The sequence below is a fragment of the Elephantulus edwardii genome, unplaced genomic scaffold, assembly GCF_000299155.1.
Source record: "Elephantulus edwardii isolate Elephantulus edwardi_28Jun2011 unplaced genomic scaffold, EleEdw1.0 scaffold00247, whole genome shotgun sequence".
Taxonomy (NCBI): domain Eukaryota; kingdom Metazoa; phylum Chordata; class Mammalia; order Macroscelidea; family Macroscelididae; genus Elephantulus; species Elephantulus edwardii.
The window spans coordinates 854,209-874,783 of NW_006399997.1; the positions used below are offsets into that span (position 1 = coordinate 854,209).

The window sequence follows — 20,575 nt, forward strand, 5'->3', positions numbered from 1 at the left end:
TCTACAATCTCGAAAGTTTTCCAGGGACAGCCTTGGCAACCTTGAAGCTTGTCTATGAAAAGACATGGAGCATCTTTCTTTCATAGATTGAATAGTTGATTATGGATTTTTCCCCCTCATTTACTCTTCATATGATTCTAAGAGCCTTGAAGTTGTTGAACACTAAAATGAGACTTCCCTATTACAGCACTATCTTGTGGAATAAATAATTGGATTATACTGAGGTGATATGATGCAGCAAATAGCCCACTCTTAGAATGAGCGAAGCTGAATGGTACTGCCTTCAACCTTATTTCCTTTGTAAACTAGATTTGATTCTGGGAAATAGTGGAAGGGTATGAATTTTGAGGAAGTACTGAAAGAAGAACAATCTGGATATAATTTTATTTAGCTCCAATGAGTGGATGACCGGTTACACACATTATCACATTATAATTATTTATTTGTCCCTCTTATTCAAGTAATGGTTCCTTGAACATGATACTCTTCATTTTTATGTTCCCAAGTTGTAATATAACTTTTATACATAGTAAATATGAGTATTAGGAGATAAGACTTAATGTTGCATTTCATTGATTTTTAACATAACAATGATTATAATGCATTATTATTTTATATACTTCAATTCTAAAGTATATAAATTACCAGTTATAATGGTAACATGTCATTGATGGTAAGACATGGAGTAATTTCAGAGTGTTCAAATCTCATGGGGGAAAAGTGTTTTAGAATCCATGAAATAGAATAAATATTTTATAATCTAAACAATGTAGAAATTTGTACTCCATTGTATGTAGTCCAGATTCACTGAAAATGACGTTTTGGGGAGCTAGAGAGATAAAGTGGCACAATTGAGTTTTAAGAGTGTGGAATTGTTTTATATCTTGGTTGTGGGGTTTTTTTTACTTTATTTTTTTAAATTTTATATAGATTTATTTACAAAATTTGAATACATTGGTTTTCACAAAAGTTCCTTCCCATTTCCTTCACCCCCTCCAGTGAATCAATCATGCAAGCCCCCCCCCCATGCCACTTGGATTCTCATATCCATTCTACAACAATGGTTTTATACAGTATATATCTTGTTTTAGGTGACATTTATATTGGTTGTATGAGTTTTTCCAATCAGTAGAACTGTGAACTGAAAAGGTAAAATATACTGAATGTAAATAATAGTTCAATAAGCTTGACTTAAAAAAAATGAGAACATAAAAAACATATACTCCAGTTTTGATACTTAGGAGAAATCATTAACCTTTCTGTTATTCAGATAGAGTTGTTCGATGTGACCTACTTAGATGAGGCAGATGGGAACTCATGTCTTGTCCCCACTGATGATCTAATTCTTTATACAAGCTTAGAAAGTGTTCCAGACTTGTGTGTTATTTAAGAGCAGCTAGTTTGGGATTCTAAATTGAGTGTCCCCCTTTTTTGTAATGGCAGCCGCTCCTAGGATTGGATTCTTCTGCTCCAAGACCTTCCAGAGTTTTCTAGAAGCCTCTAGTGATTGCTGGAGGGAAATTGTTACATTCTCGGCATAGTTGTGCTGCCTACCAAAAGACACGTGTTTCAAACCCACCAGCTGTCCATGGGCGAAGATAGGTGATCTCCTCTCGTGTAATTCACAGCCTCTGAAAACCTGCTGGAGGGTCCAACTGTGTGTTGGTTTCAACTCAACAGTATATAACAATTCTATTCTTTAGTATTAATCATTAGTAATGTTATTTCTGTTAGTGGATTTTTTCTTAAAGTATTTCACATTTATACCTATTTTTCCTTTTCTAAGGTTGTCTCTCATCTAGATAATAATGGTTCAAAATCTGGGCATCCTGACAAGAGCTGTGGTAGCATTAGTACTGGCAGATGTTTTAGTTAATATGAGCATGTTGTCATTGTTGTTGTGCACCATACAGTCTGAACTGACACCTGGCTGACCCTCCAGCAGGTTTTCAGAGGCAGTTAATTGCACAGGAGACTGCACACTCTTCTCCCATGAAGTAGCTGGTGGCCTTGAACCACATGCCTTTGGGATTCCAGCGCAGCTTCTTGCCACTAGATAACATAAATATAAAGTCAGTGTTCTCTTTCTACATGCTGATAATGTAGTTTCATGTGTGTCACTGTCTAAAAGAATTGTCATCATAAATATACAAATTTATGGTGACCACTCATGCAAAGGAGCTGCGAATCCAGCAGGGGAGAAAGATGGGCAGTTTATTCCTATGCAGTTTATGTGGTTACGTGATAGAGGGTCAGGACTGACTTATGGCTAACCTTTCAGGGGGTTTTCAGAGGCTGTCAATTGTGCGGGAGGAGATTGACCATCTTTCTCCCTTGGAGCACCTGGTAGATTCAAACCACTTGCCTTTGAGTTAGCAGTACAACTTCTTACCACTGAGCCATCAGAGTTCCTCTTAGAGCATCTGAAAACCTGCTCAAGGGTCAGCTGTAAGTGCATTCCAACTCCATGGCACATAACAGCAAAGCATTGTGCAGTGTTGGGAGCTAAACAATAGGATGTGGCAGACAATGGCTGGCTAAGCTTGGCAACAAAGAGAAAGTAAGAGCCTACAACTCTAGCTCCAGATGGTGATTCCATAGTTATCTGTGTGCCTCACGGCTGCACAGGCAGACATTGCCATTTGGACAAGTCTTCCAAGATAACACACAGAAGGGATTTTTATAGCTTCACTGTGTGCTCCAGCCTACGGGCAGGCGGCAGCAAATCTTTGTTACTGTGTGGCCTAAATCAGTGCAATGAAGCAGCAAAGGACTTATTGATAGCATTTCACCCAGAATGTAACTTCTCTAACATTTGTCCTAACAGGCTAAACTCTAGACCTGGGTTTAGCTTTACTCGGAGAGTCTTGTTAATATTTGGCAATGAGTCATTCCCCTTCCTCCCACATTCCCTGCTTTTTCTGTCTTTCACTCATCTCTCCCCAGCCTCTGCAGTTGTTCTTGGGATCATGCAATTCTTTCCACTCAAGCATTCCCTCACCCACTCTAGAATGTGACCTTGCCCCCACAGGCTGTCTGGGTTGGCTGGCCGGAGACAAAAGCAGCAAGACTGAAATAAAATATTTTAAGAATCAGAAGGCCACCTGAATTTCTCTTCCACCTTATGAAAATAACCATTCCTTGAAACATAGACAATACCATTAAAAGCAAAACAAAACAACCAAACACACATCTATATTGTGGTAAAATGTATATAACAACAACAAAAGTGGGATAGTTATTTCATGTAACATTTGGAACTTTGTCACACTGTGTAACTGACCATACAGCTGGAGAGGACGTTGTCATTTTACTGATGAGCTAATTGATGTCCACAGAGGGGAAACAGCTTCATTGAATTCTCATAGGTGGTGACGGAAGAAGACGGTGGCATATTATGAGCAGGGATGTGATTGGAAGAGGCTTTATTTTAAAGGTACTAGACCTCAGATAGGGAGGTCTGGTGTCATAGTTCTAGGATGTTGCACTGCTAACCTGAAGGCCCTGCCTTTTGGTGGTTTAAATCCTCCAGCAGCTCTGAGGGAGAATGATTGGTAGTCTCCTCCCATGCAATTTACAAGCTTGGGAACCCAGCGGAGGGTCAGCTCTGTCTGTTTTGACTCAGCAGCAGTGAGTGATCCCTCAAATGAATGTGCTGTGGCCAAACCTTGTCCTCACGCAGGACAACTTGACCAAAGGATCCTCACAAGAAGTCAGAGGCAGTAAGAAAGATCAAGAGTGGACTCTACCCCGTCAGACAGACAAGGATGCCTCTGTCCTCACCCTCAGCACTGTTTGGTTTATCAGCATTTATCTTTTATCATAAGGAGGCAGGACTGTGATATTTTTGTCCTATCTTTTGATGTAAATCTACATGGTACACTTTGAAAGACACCAGTTCACCATTGCCTTATAGTTGGTTCTCCCCCACAGTGTTTCAGAGGCTGTTTCTACAAATGCAGATGGCTATATATTTCTCCTGCAGAGATGATAAATTTTAATTTTTTGGTTAGCAGCCCACTACTGAATCCATTGCACTACTGGAGCTCCTTTTTGAGATAAAAACTTAAACCTCTAAACTACGAAAGGAGACTGAAAAAAAAAAATGGAAAGCAGTATTGCATATCTTGGGAAAATGAGTGTACTGGTATTTCATAGCAACTAAGATTCTTACATTAAATAAAGCAGATGCTGATGTAGAAAAAACAGCTGAATGTAGTGGAGAAAAACCTTATACCCGGAGTTGGTAAACCTGAGTTCTAATTGCACTTCTAATTAGGTAACCTTGTAAGTCACAACACTGTGGTCTTTGCTAACCTCATACAGAATAGTGGAAGATACTTTAAAATCTCTCTCAGCTCCAAGATTTGGTCGTGTTGTCCCTAGTATATGAATGACTAGTGACCAGAGAAATGGTCATCATTCAATGACAGTTCGTATCCAGTGATCCAAACCCATCAAAAAAAGCTAGCTTTGTGTTTCTGTGTAATTTTATTTAATAATTGGTATTACACAGTTTTACTTCATAAGGGCAAATTATCAGTATATTTCATGCTTTTATATATCTATAGTAAAAGGGCAGTAGCATATAAACAATACAAAATCAAAACTCTAATGGACTTTGAGAAGGAATTAGATGAGTTTTTTCCATCATCTCGAGCTCTACTTTTTTAACTTCTCTGGGGTACAGTTTCTGGTTTTGTCTTTTGTTGTTTAAGGATAAAGATATGGACTTGATTATTTTCCATATTTCTTTAAACTCTGATATTTCTGCTTCTAAAACCTGAAGACAGTGACTCTCTGGTGGTCTGAATCCACCAGTGGCCTTGTGGGAGAAGAATGGACAGTCTCCTCCTATGTGATTTATGGCCTCCAAAAACCCACGAGAGGGTCAGCTATGAGTTAGTTACAACCTGACAACAAAGAGCTGGTTTTTTTGTTTTGTTGTTAAAGACTCTTAACAGAGTTTTCTAGTTAAAAAGCAAATAATATTCAAAAGGTGCAGAAATTCAGAAAAGGGCAAAAAAATTTAATTGGGGATAGAAGGAATCTTCTGTAAATTCCAAACTGATTGGCATTGTCAGTGACCTCCCTTCATTATCACTGCATGTAAAACGTAATTTTTAAATTCTTTTCCTAGAATAAGAGAAGGACAAAACTTAATTATTGTTATTTCTTCAAATTGCTGCAGCTTTGGATGATAGGTTTTCTGTAGTGGAAATGCTGGCACAAGCCCTAAGCTCCCTGTTATCAACATGCCATCCAGACCTGCTCTCCAGAGATTTTGTCCTCGTTTGATGCATCTTGCATTAGATTTCCCTTCTGTTGATGTTAGCATAATGCAGGAGCCCCTTTCTTTCCCTGAAGTGATTCACATGAAATGTCTCTTTGTTTATCAGGGAGAAAAAGCACAGGTTTGGAACAGTCAAGTCGTTAGAGGAGTAGGAGTAGGTAGTGTTTCTGTGCATATGCTTTTGTGTATATGTAAAATTTTTGGTGACAGATGTTCCTAAGAACTGCCCTAACTTTAATAATTCTATGTTGTTGTTTTTTTAAACCTCACATAAATATAATAAACAGAGCTGTTGTTTCATTCATTTAAATGTGCATTAAGTGAATCTTGTGATCAGACCTTGGGCTGGATCTTAACTTGCACTGGTTAAAGATCTGTGTTTGAAACTAAATTCAAAGGCCTTGAGCCATGCGCTAAGTCTGGATGAGACCTCACATTTAGGAAGTATTATACATGGATGGAATTAGTTCCTACATGGTGCAAACAGGTAACACACTTGACTGTAACCTGAAAAGCTGACCATTTAAAACTCAGAGGCACATCAGAAGAAAGGCTTGGATGATCTACTGAAAAATTGGCCTCTGGGGAGAAAACCCCTTTGAAACGTTAAGAATAATTAGAAATATTTTACCAATTAAAGATTGTTGTTGTGTGCCCTTAGTTGGAACTGACTTATAACTGACCCTTCAGTGGGTTTTTCAGAGGCTATTAGTTGCACAGGAGGAAAATGTTCATCCTTGCATGGAATAACTGGTGAATTTGAACCATATGCCTTTGGGATCACAGTGCCACTTCTTAACTAGGCTACCAGAGCTTCCTTACCAATTAAAGGTAGGTTTGCACAACTATTTTAATTGCTGTCAGTAAAAATTGTATACTTATTCACAATTGTGTGCTATGTGTCAGAGAGCTGGACAATGACTAGGAATAATAGAGAATTGCTGCCTTTGAACTGTGATGCTGGAGAAGAGTGTTGAATATACCTGCTAGGAGAACAAACTGGTTCATCCTGGAGAAGGTGAAATCAGGCCGCTCCTTGGAGGCAAGGATTCTGAAGCTTCGTCTGGCATATTTTGGACATGTTGCAAGGTGTGATCAATCCTTAGAGAGGAACGTCATGCTTAGGAGGGTGGAGGGACAGTTCAGGAGAGGAAGACCCTCTATGAGATGGATTGATTCAGTGACTGGGTAACAGGGGTAAGTGTGTCAGAGACAATAAGATTGGCACAGGATAGAGCAGGGTTTAGGGCTCCTGTACATAGGGTCACTAGGAGTCACAAGCGACTTAACAGTACATAACAACAACATAGAAAGTTAAATTGGCAAGTTGTATAATAGATATATTTACAGCAGTGACTAGAGGGAGAGAGTGAGGGAAGTAGGAAGGAAGAAGGAAGAGAGAGAGAGGGAGGGAAAGAAGCTGCTGCCAGATCTCCTTATCTGCACTTTGAAACCCTCATGGGATTTGGCTTCTTGGGCTGGAGGCTTAGAGTCATGAATTTATGAGTCATCCCAGTTAACTGACTTAATGACGTGCTTAGTGCTTCTGTTCTACCTCGTGGTTTTTTGTGTGGTGCCTGAGGTCTTAGAATCTTACAAATGGCTATCCAGGTATGGCAATTAATCTCTGGTCACTTGGAGCAACAGAGGGAGGAAAAAAGTCAGAAATAGAAGAAAGATATAGAATGTGTCACTGATAGCCCTTGAATTGATGTATGATTTGCTTTGTATATTTTCAACACGAAGAACAAAATCAATTTAGAAATACTCTATGGAGCGCACAGTTCTACTCTGGCACACATGGGGTCATCAGGAGTTGGAATGGACTCCATGGCAGCTGATAATACGCAGATAACCCAAGAGACTTAAGCTGTGGTCCTCACAGCTGAGTAAGGTAAGAGCTTGGTGTCACTTAGATGCGATAGTGAGAAAACGTCTTCAAACTAGTTAAAAGCAAAACAAAACTAATGCCACCACCACCAGTAACAAACATTAAAAGAAAGAATGAGAAAGTGTTTATGAAGTCATAGGGAGTTAGAAAAACTCATCCCCACTGGTGAGAATGTGAAATGGTAGAACTTTTCCAGAAGTAAATGAAGCCGTAGTCACTGAAAACTATAAAAATTCCCATGTCTGACCGATTCCAGTCTTAGATTTAATGTGATATAAATAATTACAGATGTGCACTGTGATGTGTATAGTTATTTAAATGCATATCTATATCACATGTAAATATTTAACAACATATTGGTTAGATAAATTATGTACATGTGCAATCAAAGAACTAAGCAGCTGTTACAGTGGTCTGTGGGAGAATATTTATGGTATGACAATTTTCTAAGGGTATAAAGGCAATCTTCAAAAAATTTATCTGTATTCTCAAAAAAAAAAACAACAGCCCACCACTTTAATAGGGCTAGTGAGAATTTTGGTGTTTGCATGGGAATTGTATTTTATGTATGTTTCAACTCTAATAGGAATATATGAAGATTTATTCCACCACACAGGTGGCCTGAAGGTGATAGTTGTCAGTAGGACAGGTGGAGAAATTGCGTGCCCTTCACTTCAGATCAATGAAAGGAGACTCACAAGAGAAAATTGGGGCAGGAATGAGATCGGAGAGCTCTGGTTTCTGAGATGACAGGCTGGATAGCATCACTAGGCATTTGCCACTAATCTTACCTACTGCTCCCTATCTCCACCAACTACCTCAATTGAATATAATGAGTAAGATCTTAAAAATTAGTCCAGGAAACTTGCAGAACTGAAAGTTTTCCCTCCACAGGATCTCATTCTGGTTGCATCTCTCTGTCTTGCCCCCACCCCCCTCAGTTTCAGGCCAAGGTGGATTGACACAGTACCAAGGGGATTGGACATATCAGAGATCATGTGGATGGTGCAGGACAGGACAAGGGTCAGATCTGTTGTTCATAGGGTTGCTGTGAGTTGTTGTCACTTCAGTGACACTTAACAACATTGGTCTTCATAGAAACGCTGGGCAGAAGGGGAGACCTACTGGATGATCTCTGGGTGCTCTTGGAGTAGAGGCTGCCAGTCAAGGAATGGTGAGCTTGAGTCTGTGATCCCAGCAGCCACTTAAAGAAGCTCCTATTACACCCCCTCCCTCCAGATGAGGAAACTGAGCCTCAGAGAGGTTAAATACTCATGACCTTCGGAAGAATACAGTGCTAGCTTCCAAGTCTTTCTGATTCCAAAGCTTGGCTTTTTCCATGCATGAAGCCAAGCTGCCTAAGAATTGACTGGGTAGATTCTTCTGACTGACAAATTGCTTCTAGAAAATGGTACAGTTGACACTAAAATTGACACTGTATTCTCAAGTGATAAGTTTCTGTGAAAGTTGAGCCAAGTAGGTAGTTGTTGTTAATGTACTATTGAGTTGCCTGAGAATCATAGCAACCCTATGTACAACAGCCCTACACCCTACTCTATCCCTTGCCAATCTTAGTGTCTCCCACACAGCTATCCCCATTACCCTAGTGACTAAATCAATCTATCTCATCAAGCATCTTCCTCTCCTGCACTGTCCCTCCACTCTCCCAAGCATGATGTCCCTCTCCAAGGACTGATTCACCCTTGCAACATGTGCAAAGTATGTCAGAATAAGCTTCAGAATCCTTGCCTCCGAGGAGCAACCTGATTTTTCCCTCTCCAGGTCAAACCTGTTTGTTCTTCTAGCAGTCCATGGTATATTCAACACTCTTCTCGAACACCACAGCTCGAAGGCATCAACTCTCCTTCTATCGTCCATGGTATATTCAACACTCTTCTCGAACACCACAGCTCGAAGGCATCAACTCTCCTTCTATCATCCCTAGTCATTGTCCAACTCTCTGATGCATAGCAAGTAATTGCAAACACCATGCCCTCGATCAGGCACACCTCAGTCTCCAGACTGATATTGTTGCTCTTCAGTACTTTTTGGAGAGGAGGTGAGCAAGCCTTCAACATTCAAGAATATGCATTTAAGTTAAGGCATATGGGGCGGGGCAGGGAGAAAAGTGCAACAATGAATGAATGGAAATCCAAAGTCTCTGTAAATTTTCATTAAACTTAATAAAAAAAAGTTGAGGTATATCTCTACCTGTCTTCCCCAAATGGCCAAGATGCAAACTATATTGGGATCCACAGGCTGATCCTCCCATAAAAAGACTAGAAAAGCAATCTAACAGCTTTTATCAACTCATTTTTCCTCTTGACTGATTTTCAATCATTTAAGGGCTTAGATATGCCATGGAGTCAGACCAGTCAGTCCTGGAGGCTACCATACCATTTTGCACCTTTGAGGGATGCAATGCTCATTTCCTGGGGAGACAAAGGAGCCTTCCCATGGTGTTTTTGCCCAGGAGCCCCTGGGTTCTAGGAAGCATCATTCAGATTCTGGTGAAAGCTGATGTGGAGACTGTGTCTAAAATTCTGTTGCTGCATGACCTTGAGGGAGGATTTGAAACCCCAACTTGAACATCTATCTAGATCTGGTAGGGAGATTCCAGCAGAGAGGTATCATGGCAGAGCTTGGCCTAGTGGTCCTGGAAGCAGCTGCTTTGTAAAGGTCTGTGTGCTTATAGAACCAGAGGTTGGTGAGACCATCTTGTGGAGACAGAGAGAGAAGGAAAAATGGAGAAACTAAGAGTGAAGGGAAAGAAATGGTCGACAATGGGAAAGCCTTCCTTAAATACCTTTGTTATGCTATTCATGCTCTTTTTGTCTACCTTCTGAGCACCTGTCCTCCTCATTCAACCACGTGCACTCCCACCTCATCCTCACTCCCCTCCTTGATCTCTCCCTCAGCTCTTCCCACTCCTTGGTCCCTCACCATCCACCCCTCTTGCCCTACCTTGATCTCAGCTTCTCTCTTCCCTTCCAGAGCCCCTAGGTTTCTACTTACCTTTCTCTCTCTTGCTCTCAATCCCTTCTCACACAATCTGTCTCCTCTCTCTTGGTTTTTCTACTTTTCCTTTTCTCTCTTTCTGCCTTTAGGCCTTTCTCCATTGTTCTTGGTCACATCCACTTCAAGGATTTCTCTCCCTTTTTCTCTGATTTGGGATGAGGTGTGGATTTACAGTGTAGTTGGAATTCCTCCCTGTGTACTGTGTACCCACAAAGAGAGGGGCATGAGGAAGTGCAGTGGGAGTGGGATGTGCTCACTGCTGTAGGATTGTTTTCAAGAAAGATTCCTGCTGATACATGCTTAGACTTAATTTTCAACCCTTCCTATTTTCAAATGGATTTCAGAAATTCTGTGAACTTGGCAGAAGTGTGTTGTGTTAAGGACCACAAACAGGCACCACATGTGTACTGTAGGCCTTTGGAGATTTGGTGCCTCTGGGAATAGTTTGCCAGGTTAGCTAAATAGGTCAAGGAGGGGAGTAGAAAAAGACTCCTGCATGAGCGAGTTGGAAATAAGAATATCAGCACAAGGGCAGGATTTTCTCCTTCATACTTTTAAGACATCTTCAGGTCATTTTGGGGAATGAAAAGGATGAGGACAAAATAACACACTGTCCACTTTATTTTCAGCAGGAACCACAAAGTGCTTTTGCCCATGGCAGGTGTTCAATAATGGTCAATACAAATGAGTTAAATAAAGTGCATCTTTAACAATCCCCTTTACCTTGCTGTGTTTGTGGTGGGGATGCTACTACATTTTATGTCCTAAAATGGTATTTTTGCTAAGGAAGCATTTGATTGAATAAAATAGTACTCCAGTTTCTAGGGTAGCCATATCGGCTTCCTTCGATGTCTCCTTGGCTGACCTTTGACCATCCATGTGTACAGTTTAGGAGAGTTGAGGGAGAGAAGGTCTGATCTGCATCACACTCGTGCATGATGGTTAATTCTAGGAGAGAATAAAGAGTGCCCGGTGCTGCCTCGTCTGCAGTTACTGAAGTTTCGTTTCTGCTGCTAAGATGAAAGCTACTGGGAGAGGGATGGAGTTGGGGAGTGTTGGTTATTTCCCCATCCTGCTCATCCCTTCCATGTGACCATTTTCACTGACGTTATCTTTTTGTTTTCTTTGTAAGTGTTCACATTTATAACCTTTGGTTTCTAAGTTTATAAGCATGGTGGTATGTCCTGACTCGGGTACATAATCACAGCTCAGGAGTGTCATTTCTTGTGACAGATGAGATGCAGAACAAAGAAGGTGGCATCTGAGCATCTGGGCTTGGTTTAATTCTAGGGAAGGAAGAAGAATATGATTTTTAAATCTTCTGAGGGTCCTGATTTCTTTTCTTTGAGAAAAATGGGAGTTGGGGGGACATGCACTTTTACCCCAGCATTCTTTTTTTTTTTTTAACCCCAGCATTCTTAAGGGGATTGATTCAAGGTTTTTGTGGTCATCTCTGTTCAAACCAAGTGTTTGCTTTGTGGAATAAAACTTAGACCATTTAAACTTGGGAAGATAGAACTGCCTCAAAGCTACCTTGCTATAATTGGTGTTTTCATAACAAGCTCCCTAGGGACAGTGCATGAGATTCCTCTAGGCAGGCGAGCCTCATCTACTTTGCTTCAAAGTCCATTCTTATTTTTCTGTAGTGATGCCAAATAGAAGAAATGGAGAATGGGGAAGAAGGGAAAATGACTTGGAGGCTTGACAATCCAGGTTGAATCATAAATGTACTTTCAAGGAGGTAAAACACCCAAGGCAAGACAGTTCTTCATACATTGTTACTTTCACTTACACCTCACTTACCTCTTTGGAACTGTGATGGAACCAGTTTAGGACTATTTTATAGCAAACTATCATATGTAAACAATTATGTTTTTAAATAAGCCAAATTGCCTCCTGCTACCTTGTTGTGATGGTGTGCCACCCAGTCAGAACTGACCCATAAAAAACCGACTCCAGCAGGTTTTCAGAGGCAGTAAATCACACAGAAGGAGACTGTCCATCCTTCTCTCGTGGAAAGCTGGTGGATTCGAACTACGAACCTTTGGATTGCAGCATAGCTTCTAACCACCAGGCTGTCAGAGCTCCTATTACCATAAAAATTGCTCCAGAATGAAGGCTTGAAGTGTGCCAGGTACACTGGGTGTGCTATTAGAGTGAGGAATCTGTGCCCCAGGGCATTTTTGTGACTTCTGATGAGCCTGTAAGGTATCTTTCCATTTGGGTATGCAAGAGAATCTTTAAATCCCTTCCCTTGAAACATGGGGCAGTCTGCTTCCATGATTTATAGCCTTGGGAAACTCTGGTGCAGCTCTGATCTGTCCTACAGGGTCATTATGAGTTCAAATCCCCTTGATGGGAGTGGGTTTGGGTGATGGCCTCCCTTCTCGTCATCTTCTGCTGTTGACTTCTAAATTCCCAACTAAGATTGATAATGGGAATTATAGAATTTTCAGATGCATAAAGATAAGATTCCTCACCACAAGTCCCCCCCCAGTTTGGACCTTTGCCCTTTTGCTATATTCCTTCCGTCTTATGATTTAGGTGAATTCTCTAAATAGGAAAAGAATGTATGAATATGTAAGAGATTTGTAAATGGTGCGATTGGTCTAATTCCTTGTTGACTAAATGGGTAGTTTGCAAAAATTCAATGATGAAGAAAGCCTAATGCCTTGTATTTCATTTGTGTTTTGAAATTTATTTATTCTCAAAAGATGATACAATTTAATAGAATTCTCCATAAACTAACTTTATGACGGGTGTACATTTTCTGAAAGATAGAATTGCTCTCAATTGTTAATTATCAACATATTTTAGAAAATTCCTTTCAGTGGAAGAATAAGCAAGCAAGCAAATAAGCTAAAACCTTGCTGGATTCCTAATGGTTCAGTCTGTTCTTCTATTTCATAGAAAAAATACTATTTCAGATCCATCATTGCTTTCTATCTGTGTGGTGTGTTTAGCTGTAAAGAGCTAGGTAACCATTTGTCCACAGGTGACCTTTGGGTTAAATCACAGTGAATTTTTTAAAGAGAGATACTTTTCACCAGGGTATCAAATTGATTCTTCCTGGTTTAGTTATGGCTGTCAAAGAGAAAATAGACTGGACTCAAATTGTGAGATGTGGAACAATAACTGGGATGGGAAAAATCACAAGTTGATGCCCTGCTAGGAACGTAATCTCCCTCTCAGAAAACAAGGGCGCTGTGTTTGTTGCATAGCAACCAAATTTCTTGACTGTCTGCATTGAAAACAACAGTGCCCTGCTCAAAGATGGTGCCTAATCTTGCAACTTTGAATGTGTATAACTTTCTATACTTGCTAAGAATCTAGTCTCCCTCATTATTAGGCTCTTGAAAGGGCTCCCTACACCTCTTCTGAGTCTCCCACTCCAAGACTTTGACCTGTAATCTTTCCTATTCTAGTTATTGTTCTGTTTAGCCCAAATTTTTAAATTTGGATCTGTTCTGATTTTATTACACCAGCCATGACTGAACATGGAAGGATCAATTCAAAACTCTGCTTTTCAAAAGTTAACTTTTCTTCCTCTGAGAAAGTAACCAGCGTTGTGAGTTCCTTTGCCACGACCACCTCAGGCCATGAGTCTGTCATGCTGTGAAAAGCCATGTTCATGTTTGGAGTGTATAACTATTGCTTGCGTTCTTTTCTGAGTTCCCTTAGTTCCTTACTGCATCTTGTTGTCTGCTCCTAAAATTTAAGAATATGTGATAAATTAAGGATGATTCTGCATTGCCTCTTATCTGCTAGCATCTGTGGGTGTCAGCTGCTATCAAGGAGCTCGGGTGTCTGGGCCGCTCCTGAGTACTCACAAGCTGACACACTCTCTTCTGATAAAAGGTACTTTCAAATATGCATGTGATTTTCAGTATAAATTTTGTATGCTAAAACACTTCCTGTAAGAGGATCACTCGGCCTAATAAAATGACTTGGCTGGGGCTTTTAAAAGGCTGGTTATAAATATCAGTAGACACTTTATAGCTAGCATAAATACTTCACTCTGACTTTGCTGAACATTTTTAGAATGTTTCTGATCATATTTGTGAATATAGTGAAACCTAAACTTGCCCCAAAGGAAGAGCATTGGGGTAGGAGTGATTAGTAAGTATTGGTTATCTCGATCATGGTTTCATTGGGCTTTGTTCCTTTGGTTCTTTTCTACTTAGCCACCTCATTTGATGATAGGTGTGCAGTAACCCATCAGAATTCTCTTGTGAGTGTTTGTCGTGTTCAGACAGAACACACACTGTATTCTTCAGAGACACAGAACATCGGGGAAACAACTGAAATCAAAGCATTGTCAGTCTTTGGTATTTTAGTAGAATATTTCTTTCTCCAAATATTGATGTACCATGGACTGCCAAGAAAACAAACATATTCATCCTAGAGAGGGTTAACCCAGGCTACTCCTTGGAGGCAAAGATTCTGGGGCTTCTTCTGACATACTTTGGACATGTTGCAAGGAGAGACAGGTCTTTAGAGAGGGACATCATGCTGGGTAGAGTAGAGGGACAGTGCAGGAGGGGAAGACCTTCTATGAGGTGGATTGATTCAGTGACTGGGGTGATTGGGATGGGAGTGTCAGAGGCAATGAGATTGGCACAGGATAGAGCAGGGTTTAGGGCTGTTGTACATAGGGTCACTATGAGTTGCAAACGACTCAACAGCACATAACAACAACAACAATACTATGCCAGGGAGTTCTGGTGGCCTAGTGGCAAGAAGCTGTGCTTCAGTCTCAAAGGGGTGCAGTTAGAGGCCACCAGCTGCTCTGCGGGAGAAGGATGGGCAGTCTCCTCCCATGTGAGTAATTGCTCTGAAAACCCTCCAGCGGGTCAGCTACGGGGCAGTTCTGACTATCCTATACACAACAACAGTACCATGCAAAGTGCTAGAACATCTCTATCTAAGAAGGCATTTGAGTAGAGTGAAGTATTTATTTTCTTGCTTTAAAGCTTACCTTTGTAGAGAATGGCTAGTCTGTGGTTGGTGACAGTGACAGTAGTGGTGGTGGCAGTAACAGTAGTGGCAATGGCCGTGGTGGTGGGTGGTGCTGGATGTTGAGCCTCGGATGTGTCATGTTAAAAAGCTGTTACCTTTAATGTCAAGAGATGACATTTTTACTTTGTACAACACTGAAGCTGGTGAAGAGAAAAGCTAAAGAAAACACCATTATACACCATGTTTCTTAACGCTGTTTCTCACTTACCATTTTATTCTCCAGCTTTTAATTTTTGAGATCTTGATGTCAGGTTTCACATAAGGAACTAGCCGTCATTACTTGATTAGAAGCCACTGATGGTTTCTTTTTTCTGCCATCCTGCTTGTCTGGTAGATCAGAAAGCAGAATGGCTAACAAAGGCTTCATTCAGGTAAGAGGAGAGTGTTTCAGACTAATTGATGTGGATATTAACTTTAGAGTGCTGATACGGTTTTTATTATTTTCCAGTACATTCTCCAAGATGCCTTTTTGCTAGGATGATCTTAGTATTTATTGCTCTCTCTTCTCTCCTTCTCTTAACTTACACAAAACACTAGTCTAATAAACAAGAAAATAATGACCTCCCCTTTTACCCTGATCTTAAATCTATGCTTACGTCAAAACCCTTGCTCCTGTCGTTGGTTTGCTCCCATTATGTACTGATATAAACTCCAGATGCTGTAAATCATTCAGAATTCGTAGGTCTGCATGTGACCTAATGGCTCCTATACGCCCACTTCCACCACGACTGACAAATGGTGGTGGTTTATTTTGGGACAGGTATAAAAGGCTCTGTCTGTGGGTCTGTGCCCACTAAGCACTGAGATTCTCATGTAATGTGGCCCCGACTCTTATCTCCTTGCCCAGACTGCTCGCCAGAAGCTCAGCCCAAATATGTTAGAGGTGGGAAGCGTTACGGACGAAGGTCCCTACCTGAGTTTCAAGAATCCGTGGAGGAGTTTGCGGAGGTGACAGTGATTGAGCCACTCAGTGAAGAAGCGCGACCTTCACACATCCCAGCCGGCGACTGCAGTGAGGTAAGAGACTGGGCAGGTACATCCCTGTGGATCACAGGTGAGGATACCCTGTCACTGTGGTCTAGATACAACCGAAGGGCTTATAGAATGAGACAGATCAACAGCTTGCCAGTGTTGTTACCGGCCTTCAGGACAAGTATGGCTAATCATTTTATCTAAATGCCTACTTCACTTTTTAGAGATCAGCTCTTTCTGAGCATGCTGTATGCTTATGTTGTTGTTGTTGTTATGTGCCATCGAGTCACTTGCGACTCATAGCGACCCTATGTACAACAGCCCTAAACTCTGCTCTATCCTGTGCCAATCATACTGTCTCTGACCCTCCCATCCCGATTATCTCAGTCACTGAATCAATCCACCTCATAGAGGGCCTTCCCCTCCTGCGCTGTCCCTCCACCCTCCCAACCATGATGTCTCTCTCCAAGGACTGGTCTCTCCCACAACATGTCCAAAGTATGTTAGACGGAGCCTCAGAATCCTTGCCTCCAGGGAGCCTCCTGGTTTATCCCCTTCCAGGATGAATCTGTTTGTTTTCTTGGCAGTCCATGGTACCCTCAATACTCTTGTCCAGCACCACAGCTCAAAGGCATTAATTCTCCTTTTATGTATGCTTATGCATTTTAAAATTCCATTATTTTCATGATACCTGGCATGTCTGCTTCTTTCTACTCTTTTTAGAAGTGTCTGAGTGTCCTCCATGGCACTGTCATATTTTTTTTTTAGTTATTTAAAATACTAACCAGCTGTTCTCCTTTCCCACATTGCAAAACAGTGTCCATGACAAGACATGAAAGAATGTTTTTAGGTCGTTTAGAGAGCTTGCGTCTTGCCTTTTGTGGGGCGTCAAAGCAGCGGTAAAGTTCAGTTCCTGCCTGGAGATACTGAGCAAGGACGCTTCTGCGGTGCTGGTCACAGACTGTGCTTCTCTCTGAATGTGTCACATTAGCCTCTTCTTTTTCTCCCGCATTTGGGGTCCCACCTCCCTCCCTCGTCTCCTTGCCTCTCATTTCATACACTGCCATAATCTTCCGCTGAGGAAGAAGCAGTAACATTTTCTTTACCCTCTCCTTACAGTTCATTTAGCAGCATCCCCTTTACAATGCATGATTGAAAATGCCATGCTGAGCAAGCTGTAAATATTTCTTGCAAATCCTGACTCAGACTGTGGCTGCAAATAGTTCAGATCCTAATATAAACCGGAAAAGAGACAAAGCATCTCAAGTTGTCTGTGGATTGTAGGATAATCTGGGCATGTTGTGTGCGCATGGAAGGAGAGAATGAGGTGCTGCTGGCAAACTCACATTCAGTTATTAAAATCTATGGGAAGCTTATCCCAGTGATGCCCTAGTATCAGAAACCTCCCATCTTCAACTTCCCCTAAAGATGACTGCAAAGAGCCCAGGTGTTGAGCACAAAAGACTGACATAAGTCCTGAAAATGCCTTACCTGCCAGTAAGAACAAGTACTATTTTTGAAAAACAAATTATACCTGTCCTCCTATCAGAGGCCAGGAAAGGAGTACTGGCAGAAATGTGAGCAAGAACAGAGACAGAAAAGCAGCTGGAGGAGAGGAGAATTGGAAGCCACACAAGCAGTGAGATATCAAGACAGGTGGAAAAGGACTGCAGAAATAAACACCCATAAGGAGCAATAAGAAGGCGCTGTTTAGAACATCACACACCCTGTGCTTGGTCTGTTTGCACGTGATCTTAGCCAAAAGGGCAAGCAGCGATATGCCTGGTCTGTTTGGAGCAGGGGCTACTTCTCTGTGGCTGTAGTCCTTTTCAGTGGTCTCTCATTTTGGAGGGATTCCTTTGAGAATTTGGAGAACTGTTTCCTTGGGAAACCATATATGTTCTTATATTTTTTAAAAAACTTGCATATGAAATTTCAGGAATACTAGTAATTTGCAACCTTCAGCAAATGTTATTACACTGAGTCCACTACTACTCGTAGCAACCCTCTGAACAACGGACAGTCTGAACCTTGCCCTGTCCTGTGCCATCCTCATCTCTGATATACTTGAGCCCATTATTGTCTCTCTTGCTCTCCTAACAACATGCCCAAAATATGTGAGACAAAGCTTCACTATTCTTGCCTCCAAGGATCACCTTGGTTGTACTTTCTTCAACATATATTTATTTATTCTTTTCAGTCCATGAGATTTTCAGTTCTCCTCTCCAACTCAGTAACTCAAAGGCCCCGATTCATCTTCTGTCATCCTTAGTGATTGTTCAATTTTCAGATGCATGACAAGCAATCAAAAATATTCATAATATTTATCTTGCTATAGGGAAGGGTACCATTTTAGTCCACAAGGTCCGTTTTATAACCCTGAGTATTACGCAGTGCATTTAAGATACTTTTCTATAAAAAATGGTAAGATATGTTTCAGCATCCTGGGGGATGGTGGTGTTGGCTGTTATCATCTGGAAAATACTTTTTAATCTAACATCTAATTTCACCAACCATCCTCAACAGTTGAGAGGTACTAAGAAATCAGATAATGACTTTTCTTCCTCTTCTAACTACTACCTGAGAAGATTCAGAAAGCCCTTAGACAGTTGGCTTCATGACTTTGCTGTCCGCTGTTCTTATCTACTGGTTCTCACAGTGGAGAGACAGCGATAGTTGTTTTGTACCATTGAGCCAGACCTGACTCATAGCTGATCCTCCAGTGGATTTTAAGAGGCAGTAAATCTCACAGGCAGAGGTTGCCCATCTTCTCCCATGAAGCGGCTAGTGAATTTGAACTGCTTACCATTGAGTTGGCAGTGCAGTTCCTTACCATTAAGCTACCAGAGAGTTTTCTCGGTAGGATTTACTATTCAAGAAGTGAGACTTTGGTTTTATGTATAAATAAAAATTATATTTGAGACCTCAATGTGGAGAAAGTCTTGCTGCATGTGTCTTATTAAAAGGATACTTTGGGCTAACCATTTCACCCTTAATGTACTACAACTTCTCTAACTCTTGCAGAAATTTCTAGATATGACCTCTTAATGGCGTATAGAGAAGGTATAGTGTTTAACTGCTCACCAACAATAGCTGCTGATAGAGGTCTAGAGAGGGTCATGTCTCCCTCTTCCTGTTTCCCCTGGAATTCTTATGAATTGACTTTGACATACATACCTGTTTCTATCAGAAAGACTGCAAGAATCTCGGTGAACTCTCTTCACCCCTCTTCATATTGCTAAAGGCTTATTGGCATCCAACTGCCTTCTAAACTAAAAATAAAGTGTTATATAAGCTCAGTTGAGCCTGTCAGGCTTTTTTTTTTTTATGGACTCATCTCCTTATAAAGTTAGTAACTTCACATGTTGCATGTTCCTGTTGACAGTAAGAAGCCACACATCCCACCTTTGTACAGTAACCATGGTGATAGGCCACACTAGCTTCTTTCTCTGACGCATATAGTTGGTGGTATGTTATCAGCATGAACACTATTGTGTCAAGGTGGCATTCCTATTTCCTTGCTAGTTTCCATAGCAGCACCAGCAATTTAGGGCACTCAGTTGGCAAACAGTAGTTCATGTGTTGGGCAGCATGGCTCATTCTAGAAATTACTGTCCCTTCTACAAAAGCATCCAGATCTCCCGAGGTGCTTGCCACATAATTGTTCCCTTTCTGGAGTAGAGGCCTGGGCCCCCCAAGCTGGGCAAGGTGGGGAGGAAGAAATCCTCAATTGACTGTGATGAGTACTTATTCATAGCATGGTAGTTCAGAATCTTTGAAGAGCCCTTTATTGAGCCATAATTTTCTTTCTTTTTTTCCCTCCAGACCTTAGGTGTTCAGCATTTATTTTTGGGGGGTGTTATTTGGTGGTGGTGGTGACAGCTCACAGTTTACCTCGGTGATACCAGACAAGATGGAAGGAGACAGCGAGCAGGGCGAGGTCTTCCCTGATGGGAACATTTTCCAGTAGTCAGACACAGAGCTGCAGACACACCCTCAGTGTTTTGATTATGCCTTGTCCTTGACCCCTGGATTCTGGCTTATCTTAGTGTAAGGTGGGACTCATTCCTGTCTTTCATTTTGCTCTTTCTCCTTATCAGCATGTCTGAGTTTTCTTAAAGTAATCCTGGAAGTATCCCCCCCCCCACAAAGAAGACCATAAATCCTAACCTCTTGTTGGAAAACCAAGACGAAGCCCGTTATTATATAAAAAAAAACCCATGCCCACTGTCTTTGAGTTAATTCTCACCCACAGAAACCCTACAGGACAGAGTAGAGCTGCTCCTTTGTGTTTCTAAACTTGATACCTCTATGGAGGTCAGCTGAGTTCAAACTGCCAACCTTTGAGTTAGTAACCAAGTGCTTTAGCTGCTGTGCTACTA

At 41.2% G+C, this 20,575-nt stretch overlaps 1 protein-coding gene across 1 annotated transcript in view; it reads left to right on the forward strand.

Moving 5' to 3' along the window:
• NIN (ninein (GSK3B interacting protein)) overlaps positions 1 to 20,575 on the forward strand; it is a 140,957-nt gene that overhangs the window by 24,684 nt on the left and 95,698 nt on the right. Inside the window, exon 3 of the mRNA XM_006899217.1 lies at positions 16,069 to 16,238. Within this exon, the coding sequence (XP_006899279.1) occupies positions 16,069 to 16,238 (170 nt within the window). The remainder of the gene's footprint in view (positions 1 to 16,068; positions 16,239 to 20,575) is intronic.